The sequence below is a fragment of the Excalfactoria chinensis genome, chromosome 3 (assembly GCF_039878825.1).
Source record: "Excalfactoria chinensis isolate bCotChi1 chromosome 3, bCotChi1.hap2, whole genome shotgun sequence".
Classification (NCBI taxonomy): domain Eukaryota; kingdom Metazoa; phylum Chordata; class Aves; order Galliformes; family Phasianidae; genus Excalfactoria; species Excalfactoria chinensis.
The window spans coordinates 82908151-82928806 of NC_092827.1; the positions used below are offsets into that span (position 1 = coordinate 82908151).

The 20656-nt window shown below is 37.1% G+C and overlaps 1 protein-coding gene across 5 annotated transcripts in view; it reads right to left on the bottom strand.

The window, feature by feature from the left end:
- EML4 (EMAP like 4) overlaps window positions 1-20656 on the bottom strand; it is a 144136-nt gene that overhangs the window by 22841 nt on the left and 100639 nt on the right. For all 5 annotated transcript variants that reach the window (XM_072332257.1, XM_072332259.1, XM_072332258.1 and 2 more), the window contains 7 exons: window positions 12943-13066; window positions 7885-8034; window positions 6351-6420; window positions 4977-5087; window positions 2721-2816; window positions 651-785; window positions 288-423 (listed from right to left, as the gene is read on the bottom strand). In XM_072332257.1, coding sequence (XP_072188358.1) covers window positions 288-423; window positions 651-785; window positions 2721-2816; window positions 4977-5087; window positions 6351-6420; window positions 7885-8034; window positions 12943-13066 — 822 coding nt within the window. The remainder of the gene's footprint in view (window positions 1-287; window positions 424-650; window positions 786-2720; window positions 2817-4976; window positions 5088-6350; window positions 6421-7884; window positions 8035-12942; window positions 13067-20656) is intronic.

Genomic DNA, 20656 nt, shown 5'->3' on the forward strand with positions numbered 1-20656 from the left:
TCCTCAAACTGAACCCACAGCTTCATTCAGACCCCAGGATGAAAGGAAATATGATTAACTGCACAGTTGTAAAATACAAAACATTTAGATAAACTAGTTTTCATTCACTTTGGGCACAGAGAAACTCCAGAATGTTATTAAGTCATCAACTGCATGAGACCTGAAGGAGTTCAGTATTACTTGTTACTAATAGCCAGGTTTTTCTTCCTATTTTGTTTCTAATGCAATTCTTTATATTTGTCTTCTACAGAGTATCTAATCTGTGATTAACTGTGAACATATCCTACCTTTAGGTCCTTTTCCTGGAGTAGATTCTACAGTAGTTTTGCCCCATATAAGTATTATCCCACCTGAGTCTCCAGTGAGCACATCACCATTTCCCAAAAAAGCCAAACATTGAACAAATTTGGGTTTTTCATATTTCTGAAACAAAATAAGCAAAAGAAAGAGATAATTGCTTGTACTTTACATACTTAGAACAATGTATCCACACCCATACAACCTTACATATGCATAAATAGAATTTAACCTTTTTGTTGTTCATTTGCCACTGCTCAAACTATACGAGGCGACAGCAAAACAAATTTGAAGAAAATATGAGCAGACCATTCTATTTATTTAAAACTAACCTGATATAAAGACATTCTTACCCCAAATATCCCTTGCTTCCTTGATAATGAATTGCCACTCCAAGTCCAAAAAAATATATGAGATTTGCCACATGTTATTATGGTATTTGCATCGGTTGGATGGAATTCTACAGCAAGCACAACTTCATTTGTAGTCTGAAACAAAACAAATAGTATCTGTTCAGAAGTTCTACTTCACTTGTACTAGAAACTCATGTAAAATCACAGGTTTCAGAACAAAGGCAGGAGGAGCAACACAGGTTGTTCTATGTATGAAAGAATCTGTAAGCATTCCCTGCTAAGCTGGCCAGCTGAATGACTTCACAAATCCTTTTTGTACTGTCTATTCATACTTTTGGCTCAATAAGTTGTTTTGTTTTGTTTTGTTTTTTCAATCAAAATTCAGTAAAAAGGTCAGTGCCTTACCTTTACTTTACAAATCACAAGAACTTTGCTTTTTAGCACAGCAAAGAATCTTGCCACAGGAAGAGAGTGAAATACAAAAACATGTTTTTCTATTGAATGCTGTTTCGTTTCTGCACAGCTTGCTTTTCTGAGTAACAAAACTGTCATAGAAGTAACTCAGGCAACTGTAGCATACCAGGATTATACACATTATTCTCTTCCTGAAATTCTATAAAAATTCCTTTGCATTTTTTTTTGTCCATAAGGAAGAGTCAAAAAGAAGCCTGTTCAACTCAAAACTCTGAAGCATACAGTCCAACCTTTGTATTTTTACTGGCCACATATACTTTTACTGAATTATTAACACCTTAGTGAATATTATATCCCTTACTTTACAAACAAATTAATTTTTCAAACAAACTGACTTGTCATTTTTCTGACTTTTAAGGTAAACTCAACTAAACCTTAATTCGAGGTAATTTTCTGGAGGCAATTATTCAGCATAACACTTACATAAATGCACTTTTACTCCCGTGGTATTTAAGCACATGCCTTAAAGGAGTATTCTTAAGTGCTGCTAAATCAGCACCTAGAAAATACTGGACCTTGGCCACATCCTGCTCCAACACTTTTGGCTCACTTTAGGAAAACAATCTTCTTAAATTTAATTTGTTGTTTATGAATGCATTTAGCTCAAGGAAGGGAACTCTCTGCCCACACTGAACCCAGCTGTTGGTGAAGGTGCTCCAGATACTCTAAGATAAAGTCCTAAGGATGAATAACTGAAGCTGTCACGGCTGATTTGTTTGCATTTGTTCTGAAGCGTGAAGGACTCAATTTTAAAAGTAGTCAAAATGAAATATCAATAAAATGGGAAAGGAAGTCTACAGAATGTGCCAAATAGCTTGATATTAAGTATCTGCAATAAAATAAAATAAATATCAAAGCGGACATTTAATTACATTAACACTTATAGAACAGTGTACAGTTACTACCAGTAAACATGATTTAGGGAAAATGGGCCCCCAAGCCCTGATTATTTGAAATTTCAAGATTGTAATGACACAGAAATATATGCTTGTAGAGTATTTCACACACCGACTCACGACTAAAATAAATTAAAAAAACCTCTCAGTTCCACACCCATATTTATCTGTTTGCTTGTTGCAAACAAAGTGTCTCAAAACAGGGAATTCAGCAGCATGTTCTTATTGGATTGGATGTTTCCAGCTTTACACCAACACTTCTCAACCAGAAATTCAGCAGTTCATAAGAGAATCAGGAAAGCAGAACAAACTGCAATCTATAGAAGTATATCTACCCAGAAAATCTATGTCTGGAACCTCTAAGAGTCCAAATGTATACGTATTTAAATATCCAGAATTATAGACTGAATCATCACTTCAGATCCTTCGTTCCCAGGATCATTATTATTTTATAATTAAGACTAGAGGATTGCTTTATTTAGATTATCCCTTGGATAAGCGCAGAATTTAATTATGTGTTCCAATATTCAAAAGTCTTCCAACATACAAGTTAAGAACACATTTCTTTTGTGTCCTTATAAAACCCAGCAGTATTATGCAGTTGTTTCCAAATAAGATCAAATTTGTGTCTCACAAAATTATTGTATTTTTGAAAATAAAAGCATTTGAACTATAGAATAGGCACTTATGTAATATTTACCTTTATTTCTGCTACTTTTGATTTTTTCTGCCAATCCCATACAGTGAGCATATGTTCATTAGAGTCATCAATTACACACAAATGAGTGCCAGAATCCTAAAAGAAAAAGGTAAAGAATTAGCAAGCCATGTTCAGAAACAAGGCATGGCAGTAACATTAAAAAAACACAGAGACAGAAATATAAATCAAGCAAGTCCTCTGTAAGGAATTATATGATAGGTATATCCGGCATTTCCTTTTTGCTTACAGGTAGGGAATATTTTTTTCATAATCTCACAACAAATCATAATATTTCAAAATATATTCAAGGAAACCTTTAGAGTATCTTGCCAAATCTTTCCTTTCCAGTTTTTGTTTTAAATTAAAAAAATAAATTTAAAAACAATAATTAAAAAAAGATTTTTTTTTCTTAACAAATACATATAAATTATATATAATCCTAGTAGCATAAGTGTTTCTCTCCTTTTTCTATTCCGCAAATACATTGCTTTTCCTCGAGTCTCAGAACACACACTTGTGATTTCCTTTCCTAAGGCGGCCATCACACACACGGCTTTGCAGCATTAACATTCAGAAAGCACTTCATCTTTTTCCTCACAGAGCATTATGTACTGAGCAGCTTCATTATGTACTTGGTAAAACTGAATGAAGCAAGGTAACACTTTCAAAACAAAATGGTGATTACAGAAGCGAGAAGATATCGCATCTACAGCGTTCAAGAACTAAAATGGCTCATACTTGCACAAACCAGCTGTTTCAAGGACATGTGTGGAAAGATTTGGAGGATGCCTTGCTCATTTTAAAGTTGATTTGTGCAGCTCAGACCATGTTCTCTAACAAATTATGAAAACAGAGGTGGCTGAAATTTTTATTCCCCAATCCAACACTATTATGAGCAGCACTATGTAAATGCATTCCAATTATGTGGAAAAAACCCTTGAGAGAGCATTGGCAACATCGGCTGCTTTTGTGTGGGTTAGGGGGATTATGTGATAAAAGCGCATCTCTGGATACTTCACATTCACTTTTTCAGTCTAATAAAAGCTAACATTCCAAATTCCTTAGGTCGCTGTGTTTTTATTTTTTTCTTAAATGGTGGCACATGCATTTATTTGCCTTAAAGTTAAAAGGTTCCTGGTTTGTTACAGTGATAGGACTTACAGTTTTCTTCTTACATAATTTTATTTATTTATTACCTGACATATAAAATAGGTTTTTTTTATTTTTCTTTCTTAATTTCCTAAAGGACAAAACCTAGACATAACTAAAACTGAGCAATGTTCGATGTTTGGTGAAATAACAGCAAGAGAACATAAGCATTTATTTTTCAACAGGCTGTGCCTGAAGATGCACAAAACCCAACTGGTCCTACACAGTCCTACACGGCCTGCCCTGGATGAGGCGATCACCAGAGGCCCCTTTCCACCTAAACTGCTCTGTGATTGTGTGTAAGCAAAATACAGCTGGGTTTGGGCTTTTCGGTGTTTGGGTTTTTTGGTTGTTGTTTGTTTTTTGGTTTGGTCCTTTATTATTGTTGTTTTGTTTTTAAACAACAATTCTCTGCTGTTGCAAGAATAACAGCATGGATTTTCAGGAGGCCTCATGTGTCCTATAGATCTGGCAAAAACATGAAGGCAGCTTAAAGATTAAAATACACATGCATTTTACACAAAATAAAGTCAGCAGCAAATTGGAAATGAGAATTTTATCAGTGACAAACAACACAACACATTTTTATTTCTTACTACTCTGATAAATTTTGTGGGCACAGTGACAACGCTTATAAGATTTGTATTTCTTATACTATGTAAAATTACAAAGCATAAATTGAAGTTTATTTTTTAATTTCCTGTTCATGGATAAAATCCTATTATAGCGCAAGCAACCAAGTTTCCCTTTCCATCAGAACCCATTAAAACATCTGCACGAAGCTCAGTAACATGCTTGTTTTTAACATTCAAACAAATAAAAGCTCCTTCTTGACCCTCCCCAACCAAACCCAAACCACCAAGCCCAGCACATATTTCAATTTAAAGCCAAAGTATTTCTGTGCCTCCTATTTATTCACAGAGCTTGTTTGTCATCACAATTTTACAACTGCAATTTCCTTTTTTCCATCTCACACAGTGTCAGCTGTTTTTATAGAGTACGCTAAGACTTCACTAACACAGTTTTAATACCAAAGCAGGTCAGCAAGGCAATCACATTCAGAAAGGTCAGACAAATCAGTTAAACCCCAATATCAACATGTCTTACCGCTTTTGAAAAATCCAAGCACCCAACTCCACGCTCAAAAGTCCCCAGGCCGATAACCTGCAGCGTCACCAGGCTCACTGAGTCCCACACTCTAACATGGGGCTGCAAGGGCTGTGCAAAAGCAATGGGACAAACAGTGTCATCGACAGAAAAGCATCAAATGAAGCCATCAGGTTGTCAAGCTACCCAAGCAGCAATCTGGGGTGAAATGCAGATGAGCTGTGTCAGTGCTGCTGTTGGAGTACATTTTGAACCTCAAGTGGCCAGAGTCGAGATAGGTTCTGCCCACTGCATGGGAGATACAAATATCATGTAGGCACTTGGTACTTGTGAAGATAAATCTCTGTGCAGTTTAAACGACTGAACAAATAATAGAAGAGTCATACTGAATTTCAAACCCCAGACTTAAACGCCTTGCAGAACAACTGAAAACAGGTGATCAAACCCTATTTTTTAAAACATAAAAGTATGCAGAAAAATAATATTAAAAAAACAACCCTAGCGCACTGAGTCATCTAAGCATAACCAAACATTGAAAGAAAACCTGCAAAGGTATATACTTCATTTGAGTACTAACCCAAAGCAGGTTGGCTTCATAAATGCAGAACAATTACAAATTAAATAGGAATTAGATGGCCTTACTGACAGCATTCGCCATAAAAATAAATAAATAAATAGATAAATAAATAAATAAATAAATAAATATATTCACAGTTAAGCAAAAGTTCAGTGGAAATTATAGCACCTACACAATGCCCACAGTGATTTCTCTCACACACACACAAAAATTAAACAATTGAGTAAGGGTTGTATTTAATGTGGTTCTACATCTCAAGGCATCTGCATTATTTTCTTTACCTACAACTTCATGAAGATAATCTGATTATTTGAATTATAAGAGCTCACCAAGGACAAGAGCTTTTAACTATGCTTGTCCTCAACTGAGCAAGCTTCCTAGGAAAGCCTGACACACCTTCCACAGATTCCCAAAGTTGGTTTCCCTTCCCATGGAGCCTCATAAGCACATATACCCACCGAACTGGGGGTTTATTTTCCTCTGGGAGAAGAGTTATTGAAAGAGATATAACAAATGATGTAGCCTTACAAATCAATTACATGGCTCAAAGTTGCTTGCAGGATTAAACATGAGTTTTCCATGTCACTGATTGAAGACTATGTGCTTCTACTCTTTTTGATGTATGGCTGAGTGCTTATGTGATACTACCTATCACTAGAAATACACACCATTAACCTTGGAAACAGCAAAATATCTCACTAAATGCAGCATGTAAGAAAAAGATTAAAAAGAAAAACAAAACAATTTTCCCTGATTTTCAAAACAAGACACTACTGCTCGACAGCTCTATTACTTACCCTTCCATCTTTATCCACTCCAGCTAACTGTCCTGTTGCAATTCTAATTTTGTCTGGATGAACTGCAAGACTAAGACAGACAGAAATATGACTTGCTTTTGCTGTCATCAGCCTTCAGAACTGAGAGGTGTTTTTTGTTGTTGTTGTTGTTTGTTTATATTTTTATTTTTCAACAGAAGCCCATGAAATTGTGATCCTAGATCCCATTTGTGAGACAGCTTGAAAATTTTCTTTGTCAGACTATTTTGTCACATATGATACTGCAAAATCCTGCTGGCTTAATCAGGCTTTTGCAACAACTGCTGGCACACAACCTGGAGTGCCACAAGAGCCACCTCCACATGTGCTCAGACAAATCTCAGGTTTGCACTATATTGGGAGTCCACTGTAACAAAATGCACATTGTCTCATGTTGAACTTCCTAGATATAATTACTCACCATTTTTATCAGCATGCTTTACATGCCCAAAGCTTTGGATAGCATAAACCTGGAGAAAAAAGAGCTGGAAGGATGGTCAAGGGTACATGCACCTTGGAGTTAAGGACTACTGGCTCTAATGAAAATATCCAATGTGGTGCACTTCTAGTGTAAGATGAAATCTGCTTTTGCTTTGAAGTCAATGTAAAAAAACAGATACTATAACTTCCAAATCCACATCCTCTTAGTACTACTTATTTTTTGACTAGCCTTTTCATTTGCTTCCTCTGCAAAATTACAATGGTGAGGAAACCAAGACAACAGGCAAGATGGAACAGTAGATGGGGGAATTAATAAGTCAGGATGGTAGACACCAAAATGTTTAAAATTCAGTCTAAGTTTTTGAAAGAATGTAAAGAACACAAGTCTGACAGCATTCTTCCCACAGGAAGCAATTACAGTCATGAAAGCAGAGCTAGGGGAAAAGAGGTTTAGACAGCAATGCCTTTCTTCCACTCAGGTATACTAAGGATATACTATTCATACCAAAGCTCTTTACTACTTTTCAGACTAATGTTGTGAAGTGACCAACAACATTTGCACCAACAATGACGTTGGCTTCAATTTTCCTACTTTGATGCTTTGTTTACAAGTGTCATTCTCTTACCTCAGATGGTCTAAATAATTGGATGGAACATCCATTCAAAAATGAAAAAATTATCATCTGTCTTCCATTAGGTTTTCTAATTCTCCTTAATTCTACATCTGTGCCATATTGCCTTTAACTGCTTGATCTAGGAATTTGGTTGATGTCAATTTTTAATTCTTGGGGTATCCATTTAGAATAATTTATGCAGATACTCCATCTCTAATCTGGCACTTCTAGAGCATCTACGTGTCCGGTTTTAAATTTAAGCCAGAAACACTACGCCAGCGTGGGGTGTTCTAGCTCTGTTCATTTGTTTGGTGTTCACTACAGTAAAATCTACTGGGACAGATGAAACAAAAGAATAACTACGATTATGATGATATTAATGAGATCACAGATATAGTAAAGAATTAAAGTAATGCCTTACTGAATTATGACACACATACACACAAATGTTTTATACTAACCATTTAACGCAGTCCGTATGACCCAGGTAGTGCCGCTGAGTTCTCTCTTCATAATTAAATAGTACCACAACTGATGCTATGAAATATACAATTTCTCCGGTAGGAAGGAGGTAAACATTGGCTCGACAATCTCTTCCACGATACCCATATCTATACATATATATTTTTTTTAAGTCAAGGTTTTATAACCACTGTATATCACACACAAAAATAAAAAACAACAACCATAGAAAGGATGACTCCTGGGGATCTCTCATGACACAAAGTGCCATTTAGGTTTTCCTCAGAAACTACAGCACAATTTCAGTAACAGTTTAAAAAATATAAAACCGAACCTCTTATAAAAATGATAATCATTGATGTGAAAATGTAAGGCACACTGGGGTTAAGACAAATGCGACCTGTGTCATCTTATAGAAATTCTCAATGTGAATTTTCATTAGGTAGCATTCATGTCGCTATCCAGGCTTAACATCTTTAACAGTAGTAGAGTTGGGCACTGCCATGCTGGAGAGGAGTATATAAGCTCTGTTTGGCTTTTCAAAACAATCATATGAAAATTTCTTCAGAAAAATGCAAACTTTGGCACAGCAGCTGCCAAGTTCAGGAAACAGTGTTTTAGAATGCTTTAAAGTATTTTTAAAGTAAATCAATCTTAAAAGGAACTGACACAGTAAAAGATAAATAGTCCACCCTAAACAACCCAATATACATAAAAGGGATGATTTTTCTAAAAAGCCTGCATTATTTCCCTGCCCCTACAACATTCAGAATGTTTAGGCACCACAATCCAGATTTGGCTAGCCCTGATCAAATCTTACTATAACTTGTTATTACTTTGAAACTGGAGCAACTTTCTCCATTTAGATTATTAACAGGGTGGTCTGCCTGTGTTTCAGTTCCCACAGTCATCAAGAACTATTAAAATCATCACCAAGACTGCAGTAGTAGCTCTGAGTTCTTAATTATAAAAAACAAGCAAAAAAGCCAACAAACTTTCCTTTTACATCCTGCACAACAGACAAGACAGAAGTTTCCAATTCAGCACCAACTACATTTGTGACAACAAAGAAAAAACATGCGACTTTAGCTGAAGGATTCCAAGCTCTTGGATAATTAGAAAGACAGGACAAAGCCAAAGACCAGCATGAAGAAAGCTGAATGGGTCAAGCTAACCCTCTCTTAATAAAAGCAGGCACAGTAGGCCTAATTTTGGAGCATCTAGACTAATATCTCCTCACTTGACAGCCTGGCCTCTGTTATTCTTGGACAAGGGCTCCCTTTCTATCAAAAATACCCAACACTCTCCTCATTGCCACCCTCCACTCCGCCCCCCCCAAAAACAACTCTACATGATACCAGCAAATAAAGTTATTTCCTCTTTTGTAGTATCATTAAACTACATTACTACTATGCCACTAGAACACTTGCAGAATTAAACAAAATCATTAATTACTGTACCTAGCATATGGTTTGAAGAGGGATAATGCATTCAGCCTTCAGTTAAGTGCCTTAAGATCAAGGAAAAGGAAACAGATTCCTATATTGTTGAATAACACAGTGACTCTGAAGATGAAATTATTCACTGTTTTCTTTAACAAAGGGTATCAATAGAACTACTGATGGAACACAATGCTGAGAGGAGGAGAAAGGATGCTTCTGATTCTTCCTTATCACAATGTAACTTCCCACCAAATTTTCCACTTTTAAACATCAGTGGAACAAAAAGAAACTCCAGAATGGCCCTTTACAAAAGTAAAACAAAACAAAGTGAACTTTTAGAAATAATGGTCTATAAACCAATGAAAATATTATTTTTATACAGAAACACAGAGAACACTAGTCTAAATGCCATCTCAAAGGAGAAAGGCAGATCCTATTCATCTTCTGAATATAGTAGGGACTGTAATAGCAAAGACTTATTGAGACTGACATCTTAGAACATTCATCCTTTTGTAGTAGTTTACCATGCAAAGCTATGGCTAAATATTTTGGCACCCACCACTGGGCTTTAGCATTCACCAAGCTGCAAAAATAAAAAGGTTGTTTTCTCAGCCCATTCCTTTCCTTCACTCCTTATACATATTATAGTACCAAACAATGGCAGCATTTTCAAGGGCATGCGAATCCATAACCTGCTGTGTAAGATAAATTTTTACTTTATTCAAAACAAGAGGGATTGCTGCTCCATAGAACATCTTCTCATTGCCAAACTCGCAGAACAAAGTAGCAAAGATGCATTAATATAATAACTGCTCTTTCTCTACAGAAAACAAAAGAAAAAAGAAAAAAATATAACACAATTTTGATGCTTAATTTACACCAAAATTCAATGTTCATCTTTCAGTGAAGCTGATGTTCCAACCTGGGAAATTCAGAGGTAACTATCTTAATATTGTGAAACTTTCTCATCAATCACAAGGACAGTTTACTGTTTTGCCATAAAAATGAAATACTTCACAGCTTTTATGTCCTTTTGTTTGTTTGTTTTGAAGTAGATAAAAATAGCCATGGCCCCATGAAGTGATCTCACTGAAGAACATAATAGCATTGTTATGGCTGACTTGAATTATTCTTAGAAAGAAGAACACCAGTGCTAAAAATAAGCTTATAAAAAGGAGTCAGAAATTCCCTCCAGGAGCTGAGTAACTTTACAGTGAGTGAAGGAAGCTGAAAAGTCACTGCCACTCAATAGCAACACTAATGGTGATGTCAGCATCTAATATAGCAACCCATTCTCCTATTATTAGCAATGCCATATATTCTTTAACCAGTTCTAAACTGAAACAAGCAAGATTGCATCATTAAGCAGGGATGTCCAAACTAAATTTAAATGAAATCACTCAGGAACCAGACACAGTCAAGAGCTCAGATTTCCCCACTAGCTGCTTCATCCTGCCAAGTCACTTAGGTTTTTTTCCAACTGACAGGGCAGGGAAGATAACAGCAGAGTGTGTTCTGTTGAACCTATAGTTCTGGGCATCAGTTGTTAAAAATATTCCTCCTCCCCAAAACAACAACAAGCAAACACCAAGAGTCCTAGCCTACCTCAAAGCTTTATCCCTCTCTTCTTGACTGGAAGATGTTTATTCTTGTAGTTCATCAGTTAGCCTGTAAATAGCAAGCTGCAGCAAGGTAATACCAAAGGAAAGCCTGATTATAAACAAACATCCAGAAGGTAACTGCTGGAGAAATAAAAGGTGTTCAAAACAAAGCCTACACATTGAACTATTGACCATCTGATTGCAAATCAAATGTTTCAGTTGCAAAAAACTGACATTACTAAAATACCCTGTGAATACACTGTCCCATGTCTTGCTCATAAAGTACACAGGCTTCAGTCTGCAATTATATTTGTACGGCTGGCTTGCAGATTTCTCAGCCCTTGCATGACTACAAGACCTGCTGCTATAACTTTGTGTCTCAAGAATCGAATGCCAATTTTGTTCAACATCATGCAAATCAATATTATTGCCTCAAAAACTTTACCTCTTTCTCCTCACTGTTTTCTTCAGCATTATATCTAAAAGATATCCTACAAACAGAAACACACCAGTCACATTTAGGACTGTATTCCCTTAAGCAGATTCCAAAACCACGTGGGTAATTTGTTTACACAAGATTTATTTCACTTTAATTAGCCCCCTGCAGGAAACTGGTTTAACCTGAACTCGAGGTCCTTGGACACTGAATAAGCGTTTCCACACTGGGATTTGCACCTACTTAGCTGATGGTATGATTTCACGATCAGTTTTCATCAGTCCAAACTTCTTGCTGCTGCTGAAAATGTACATCAGACCTTCCTCCAGTGCACTGGTTGTGGACCTTGCGTGTTTATGGGACAAATCAAATAATGAGTTGACCCTGCTGAAAGTTAACTCCACAAAAAAGACTGCATTTCAGCCAGATCAGCAACTGACTCAATTAATTCCATGGTCATATAAGCACCAGCATCAGCACCAAGGAGCAGTGACACTAGGAAAGGCAGGGCACCACAACTTCACAGACTAGTAAACCAAAATTCCTCCTTAATGTTCTAAGCTTTTACAATGTTTCTGTAAAGTTGAATGGACACTTGCTCCACAGTTGCTCCTCATAACTGAGTATCCAATAACATTAGCTTCTGCTAATGAAAGCAGGAAAATACTAGGGAAATCATCTTTCCTAAAATGACTAAGAAAGGATAGCTTAAAATACAGGTATGTCTTAGTTGCTGTGGAATATGCTGAGAGAGCTCCTCTCTGTACATATCTCCTGACATATGACAGTGCATCATCAATATTTCTAAAAATCTTATTGCTTTCAGCAAGATCAGAAGTAATAAGTTTTGGATTATTACACTAACTCAAGTTCTGTCTAGATACGTTCTTTTACAGAAGGACTAAAAAGCTTAATTATACAATCAGAGCCTACCAGAAGAATCTGTAGAAACGAGAGGACGTGAAAGATGACCCAAATGTGTGCAGAAGCATCTGCAATGAGGTCCTAATTTACTAAGCCTGAAGAATAGTTGTCAGCCAAATAGCTACTCACCTCTTCAGAAAAAAAAATAATAAAATTATTTACATAAAGTATACTAGTCTACAAGAAACAAATTCCTTCATTTCAAAGTCAAAACAAAATTAGTGCAAAAAACTTCAAGCAGATGGCTATTGCAATCCTTACCCCATAGATGGGAGCTATGAGAAATCATGGATCTCATTCAAGAGTTTCCATTGCTCTAAAATCTCCAGTTATAAACACAGAATAATTACATTCCCGAATAGATATTCTATCTTATAGAGAAGATAGAGGAGGAATTTTAAAACTCAGTAGCTTTCCAAAGACAATATTCTTCCTAAAAATAAAGAGCATATGGTTTCAAAAGTAAAAGTACAGGTTTTCTGTTTCTGCAGCTTAAAAACGTATCATAAAGTACTGACAAACTGCTTTAATTGTTTTCTTATTGTTTGTTTGTAAACAACTCCCTCCCTTAAAGACAAGGCTAGATTAAGAAGAAAGACAAGGTAAGACAAGAAAAACAAACCACCAAGAAGTATCTCCTGATATCAAGGATACACCCACTCCAGTTTTAACTTTTCAGGAGGCAGCTCAGTCCTAATATCATCATAGTTTTCTACATCAGAAGGAATGAACATTGTGATTGGTCGACCCCGCATGAACATCTTGATATATTCTCCCTCTGTTGAAACAAAAAAAATTCCCAAACACATTAATCACATGGCAAGTTTACATAAGAAAGGAACACAAATGAAGCTAGTAGTAAGCACAGAGATGCAAAAACAATTGTGGTACAACTATTTTTGAGAAGTGAGCTTGGTAAAGGCCTGGAACAACACACACACGCAACACAGGCACTGTAAGTTCTAGTTGAATTCACAATAACTTCCTGAACAGACAGCATGTAACATTTTAGACATGGAAATTAAGGAGCAAAGGAATTTTAAATCTAAATTAAAATATTAAATTTAATAAATAAATAGTCATGAAATCATAGGATATGATCCTTTAGGCTGAAGAAGACCTCAGGAGGTCTTTAAGTCCCTCTTCTGGCTCAAAGCTGGATCTCCCAGAACACAGAAAGCACAGCCCTGCTGGGCACCTAGCTGCTTGCTCACACCCCCAGGGCCTTTTCTGCAGAGCTGCATCCCCAGCCTGCATCCCTGCTGTGGTTCTTCCTTTCCATGAGCAGTACTTGGCATTTGTTCTTGCTGTTCCATGAGCTGCTTGCAGGCCCACCACCCCTCCCAACTGCCTAGAAGTAAATAAGGTTAGGTCCTACAATGGTTTTCCTTCTAAATATTATCTAACTTTAAAAAAAACTTTAAAAAAAAAAAAATCCTACAAATAAAACTTCCAAAGATTTATTATGGTCTTTACGCTCTACACATGCAGCAAAAACAACACTGCAACACAGTTAAATCAGGCCTCAGAACCACAAGAATAACAGCCAACACAACACCTCCAACTCCACTGACATGGGAACTGCATCTCAAAATATACAGATTAAGAGGGACTCAAGTATTTCACTACTTTTACATCAATTAAATGCTTTATAAAAATCACACTTCAATCACTTCTTTCGTGATTAGCATCCACCATTAATGTTAATTTCACAAAATTAAATGTTAGTTTCACAAAAATTTTGCTATTGTTTTTTTTTTAAGTAAAATGTGAAAACTGCAGCAGAGAGAACTCGAGTTCACCAGATGTAGATGGCCGATTAAGACTGAAGTGGAACAGCTATGGATTCATAACACAATCTGAAGAACCCTCTAAGTACATTTGATGCGACTAATATCAAGATTTAAAAGTAAAAATCTCAAGATAATTGCTTTTATATTACTTTAAAAAAACAAATAGGAGACAAACTTTCTATAAATGTCCTGGTAAAGCTTACAAATATTTCCTGAATTAAGATGCAAGATTATTATGCAGATCGCATGAAGGTGAAATCTGTGTTTTAGATCTAAACCATCAAAAATCTAAACTATGAGAAACTCAGATTTATTCCCACTGAATTAAAGTTTGATGGTTCACACCAAACTTGGAGATCTAAAAAGGCAAGAGAAAGCAGATGTAAAGACTGACAAATAAACAGTTGAGAGCCACATCAGAAACATAATCACCAGCCTCAAGCCAGTGTCCTTGAGCTCCCTGAATCTGAAATATCCACACCATTTAGGTCAGAGAGACATGATCTATCTGATAAGAAATAACTCGTGTCTGTCTTACAGTCAGAAGAAAATGAGAGGGGGAAATGTATGACTATTTTAATTCACTAAATATGCAAAGCAGTTTCGCACATAAAAAATACAAGGAAATTACTATTACAGTCCATATATTTCATTCTAACTGAAAACTTTTAACTAGGTCAGTGAATATATGCATCTCAATACCTTCACATACAATATTCACTCTGAAGATTTCACAACACTGAAGGCTTAATTTGTCAGAAAGATTTTATTCCTTTTGCTCTTAACAGTTGATTGATCAAACAGCAGTTTGATTTCCTGATATTTTAACAGTTTTCTCAAAGTTTTTCTTCTTTTTTTTTTTTTTTTTCTTTTTCTAAGTCAACTGTCTGAGGAAGCAGATCCCAATTTATCAAATATACTGAGTTCTCAGCCTTACGATTACGTTAAGATATGATTAGTGTGACTCATTTTCTACTTCTAGTGTGTTGAAATCAACCTTCTGAGACAATAACTGCTTTTACTTGAGTTTTGAGTATCTCTTAAGCCTCTTAGTATGTTTGTTCTACCCTGAAGGCAAAATCACAGGCTCAGAAAATACTTCCTGCACAGAAACTGCTAATAATGGAATAGTGAAAAACTAGCACATGTATAAAGGTTTTTCCTTACTTTGTATATTAATACAATGAAAGTAGAGCCATTTAAGTATCAAAGGAATCAATACAAAGAAGATGAAAAACAGTTGTCCCACTTCTTTCCAAGAACAAATACATGTTCTTTGAACAAGACCCCTGTGAGTCCATCCATTGACAACAGTAGAAAATTGCCTCAGATCAAATATCAAAGAATGAAGAACAAAGGAAATCACTTCCTAGTAGCTAAATTAAAAACAATAAATATTTTGAATGTGCGCTGCTCAAGTACATTGCTGAGAACAGCAAAAGATCTGTGCTGTCAATGGTTTGACACCAATGTTTAGATAATTACTCCGAGTTAGAAGTATATCTCCCTTTTCCACCAAAATATTTACAGTATATGTTTTGTAAAGAAAACAATACTGATCAAAACATAGAATAATTTATCAATAATGGTCTTTCTACTGAAGGCTGGTGCTTGTGCAACACTGTGTTTTAAGAAAGACCGTCCATTTCTGCAAGTCAAATCATCACTTTAGTACTAGGCTTAGCACTTCTGGTTCCATACAATTAGTGTAAAATCATGCCACAAAATCGGCTTTCAATTTCTCATTGCTGTTAGAATGGCAGAGACAAGCTGCAACGGGAGGTGCATAAGGATGGAGGTGGCTGCACCTGCTGAACCCTACAGACAAGGAGTCCAAGTGGAATTTATTTAGGTCTTTTGGTCTCTGAAGCTTGGGGAAAAGCCTGTCTGCAGGGCTGTCAGACACAAGCCAGCTCTCTGAACTGCCCTATTAAAGAAAGAACATTTTGGCTCTTATTAGCTAGCTGTGTGTATTCAAGATTACCTCTGAACATACATATTTAACACACTTGTTAGAGAGACACGAAATGGATATGACTTGATTAAGCCTCTCCCCACAGAAGAGGGAGGATAAGAAAAGCAGGCAGACAACCATTGAAAGGTTTTTATCCAAGGCTGTAAATTCCCTTTCTTCAGAATAACCTGTAGGGCAGATGCAATATTAATGTAAAAATCTTTTGAAATACTAGAGAGGATGGCAGCATATCAACAAAACCATTCTTCAAGAGAAACTTAATTGCCCACGGCCAAATTTTTGTAAATGCATGTTAAGAAAACCAGGAATTTAACTCTTTTTTTATCACACTGGCTCAAGTGCACATTCAAGAGTCTCAGACAATCTGCCTCTTTTCTGCTTTCTCAGTTTCCAGATACAGAGCACTGTATCACCTTTTCATTTTTTTCCTTCACTCAATGGAACTAAAGAGTCTTTCCTATCTATCTCATAATAGAAATATGAATGAGTATTAGGGGGAGAGAATGAAAATTTAAAAAACTTGGAGGTGAAAAAAACAACAAAAATCCTCGTCAATTCTGTGTATAGTAGCATGCAAACAGCAGGTATCAAAGTAAAAACTTCTCTGTTCCTTATGAAGAGATGTTCAGACTCCAACATCCACTTCATAGAAGCATTTTGGGGGTCAGGGGAGCAGGAGGTGGGACCTGTAAAAATCTCTGCACTCAGAAAATGAATCTCCGGCTCCTACTGTCCAACCAGTCCTTTCAAATATGATCAGATCCACCTAAGAGCACAGCTCCAGGCCTGCAGTCAGCACACCCAGGTGCTATGTAACTGAAGAGCTCAAGCTCGGAGCTGCTGCAAAAGGCAGTGTCACGTGGCTGCAGTGCTGTGGCTCCAAGGGCCAGCTCTTCACTAGGAACAGCTGGAGCTGCTTTTGTGCGGCTTCGAGCTCCAATACACAGCCCTTGCCAGACTCTGCTTGGCTGTGCAATAATTCACCTCTGGATCCTCAGCAATGTCTTTGCACAACTGCCAGGGGACATAGGACCAACACTCCCAGTTTTGTGCGCAGGATCAGCTCAGGCTTATGAGACTCACGTGGGAGCCATCCTGCTGTGCTGAACCAAGCAAACTCCACACAGAGCTCTACAGGATCCCTAGAGGTCTCTGCCTGAGTTAATAATTTCCCCAGAGATGCAAAAATACTCGATCCAACACACATCCTGCTATTTGACCGTCCTCTTGCATGATAAACTTTCAGTCTGGCTCCATATGGCCATAAAATTTGCCTTTTATGAACACTGGTGTCTATAACTGCCTGAAATACTACAGAGGAGAGCCTACCAGGGTTTTGAGGCATTATTTTTATTCCCCCCTGCCCCCCCCATAAGACTGTGTATGTCTGTTAAAGTTACTTCCAATAAACCACAGGATTGCATGTATGCTTTCATAATAAGAGGTTCAATCTTTGTGTGACGAAGTAGCACGTTAGAGCTCTTTTACACACCATCTCATTTTGGCAAACAACCTTAAAGGCTTTTATAGCTAAAACATCGCTAACAACTGCACGTGTGATCTTGCACTTTGAATAATTTAATTTTATCTCCACCTGCTGCAGACTTCAGGAACATCTAGGTCTTCCTGTATTAAATCCCCAGCTTCCACTGTAGTGGTTTGGTCACTCAGCTTCACGTCATCAGTGAAATTTCCTGTGCTAAGTTCATTAGTGTAAACACTAAGCCAAATAGGTCCCAGCAGACTGAAAGCAGACATTAGCAAGCACAGTATCTGCTCTACTGAGGGTTCTCTGAAAGTTTACAGCCTGTTAAAAAGAGAGGAACAGGACTGTTGGTTAAACAAGGTGCTGCTAGAGAAAGGGAACCCAGGAAGCCTGCCTGATCTGCAAGCAAACAAGTGCATTTTGCTGCCTGCCAGGGAACCACTGGTTTATGCTGCTTCAAGAATCCAGGACTAAACAAGAGGAAGTAGAGAACTGTGGGCAAACAGAATGCAGGGACCAAAAAAAAATTTGGCAAAGTCTCCTTATATCAAAACAAGATTCCCATTGATACAGACAAGCTTTTAATCAGGCTGGGTGGAAAAAGAGAATGCAACACAAAGGAAACAGTAAAATTCTACTTCATACAAAGCTGATTAATTCACTCTTGGTAGAAAGTTTAAAACCTGGAAATTCAGGGAAAAAGCTGGAAGATAACAACTGAAAAATACTGCAGGTGAAAACAGACATCAAGATATATGACAATACAACCCTCTGAAGGGCTGAAATCAGTGCTCACATGAAACTAGCACAGGAAGCCTCACGCAGTGACACTTGAGCAATTCATTACTTTGTGAATCATATTCTCAGGGGAATATGGGTGGTTTCCAGGCAAAAATGAGGAAAACAAGTAGGAACTGAAAGCAGCAGAAACAATGATCAAAGAAATATCTACAGAGAAGTGCGGTTCAGGAGACATGAAAGCTGCTGCTTATATCCTTCTGAAATTTGAAGATAGGGATGTAGCTAAACCAAGATCCCGACTTCCAAAAAACAATTGTCCAGGAGCAAACAGAGATTTCCTAGCAGCACGTGAGAAGCCCTAATTGTCTCTTACTGATTCCTGCCCTATCAGAGAAAATGTTAAAATGCATTTTATATCACTATTCCCCATTCCTTAGGCAGACTCTGAGGCAGCTCCACGAGTCTGAGCTGTAATTAACTGCTTTTCAGCTAGAAAATGTATGCATAATAGGTAGTCTAAAACAGTTGATGTTTATTTATATATAAATGTGTGTGCATATAGGTAAATAGTGAATAACTAACAACAGTTCATCTAAGCAATTCTTAAGAAACCATTAGCACAATTGGATCTTGCAAACTATTAACGACTATCAGAGGTCTGGGAGAGCAAGGATTGGCACACCAAAATCCACACCTCAAAAACTGCAGCTCAGTTTTATTTGCATTTATCATCTGAATCTCCACCTTGGAGAAAATTACTAGCAACCAAAAAACTCCAACTGTCTCCAGCTAGCTTGGCCAAGCAGAACTCTAATAACATACAATAAACTACCACATCCAGAGTACATTTATTAATCTGTCTTCACGTTCTAGCTGCTTGACCAGTGCAGTTATGCTTTTTAATACTACAAATAGCTTCTTTCCCACAGGCTTTCTGCCTTCAGGCCTGTGTCCAAGAACTCCACAGGACCACTAACCTGAGGGACAAGGGCTTAACAATCCTGTTTCTAATTTAAACCAATGCTAACTGCACAGAGTAAAAATAAAACTGTGTCCAGCCAGTATGCCCAGATCACCTCATTTTGTGTTACAGGGGTCCCAGACAAGGTGGCTGGTCTGCCTGCTCTGTCCCAATCCAAATATCAGAGGCTGATGAACCAGAGAAGCAGGCAGACACTGTTGCTGCTGAGTGCTTCTGCAAGGCAAACCAAACAGTCTGAAAAAGCAGATGGAACGAAGACCTGACTGGGTTTAGAATCATTTAACGGTTTTGTCTTGTAAAACCATTGTAGCTCAATAAGACTGCACCTAAGTCCTTCCTGCTTAAAGAATTAAGTCCTGACTTCTTCAGAAATCAATGATAAAAACTCACAAATACATCAATGCAAATTTATTTTTCTGACAGTGCTGATGGATTGTAATAACATGCACTGTACCCATATGAGAGCCAGAAACCCAAAGAAACATGAGACGGACCAGGTCACTATTTGCCCTCAGATACACGAGCACCTTCAATAAGCATCTATCTGTCTGATAACAAAACCGTTCTGAAATAGTTACTGGATTTTGTGCTCTCGATGGACAGGATATGCTGTCAGCAGGGTAAATATTTCCACTGTGAGCTTCATTGCCCCTTTCCGTGAAGCTAGAACTACAGCACAGTTAAAACTAACAGAAGAAAAAGTACTGGAAACTAATAAAGCACAATCTAAAAAGAAACAAACTTAGGAATGCAGTGAATGTTTTTCATTAATTCTTTCACATATGGTTTTTATTGCCATCCAAAAACATCTGAATGTCTCTTATTACATTATAATATGTGAACAAGGCTTCGTGCACAGAGCTGCTATCACTGAAATTCAAACTCAAACTTGGAATCTCGGAGAAAAAGTTACCTTGTATCTGAAAAAACACACAATGCTAACGAACCCAAACCTCCAAACTAACAGGTTCTTTAGCTCCTGCAAATAAAATATGAATGCTTTATGATTAGTACTTTAAAAAACATCTCTTCTTGAAGTAAAAGTCAAGATAACTCATATAGGCAATTATAAGCACCTGCTGGTAAAGAATTTAGAAGAACAATTTCAGTGTCCTTTTAAGATCATAGCAAGCATATGCTTGTTCCATCCATAACTTTATTGGATTTTCAGAGAATTTTAATACTTCTTAGTATTTGACTTTATTGGGAAAAAAAAAACAACTGTCCTGGTTTGCAATGAGAAACAAAGAACCTAACCCCCAAACCTCTCCAGCATACATATGGAAGCGTGTCTAATACTTCCCTCATTGGATTGGCATTACAAAAGCATTCTTGCATTGCATCTGCTTCAGAATGTGCCCCAACGCATGGAGCTCAGGACTAACCTTAAT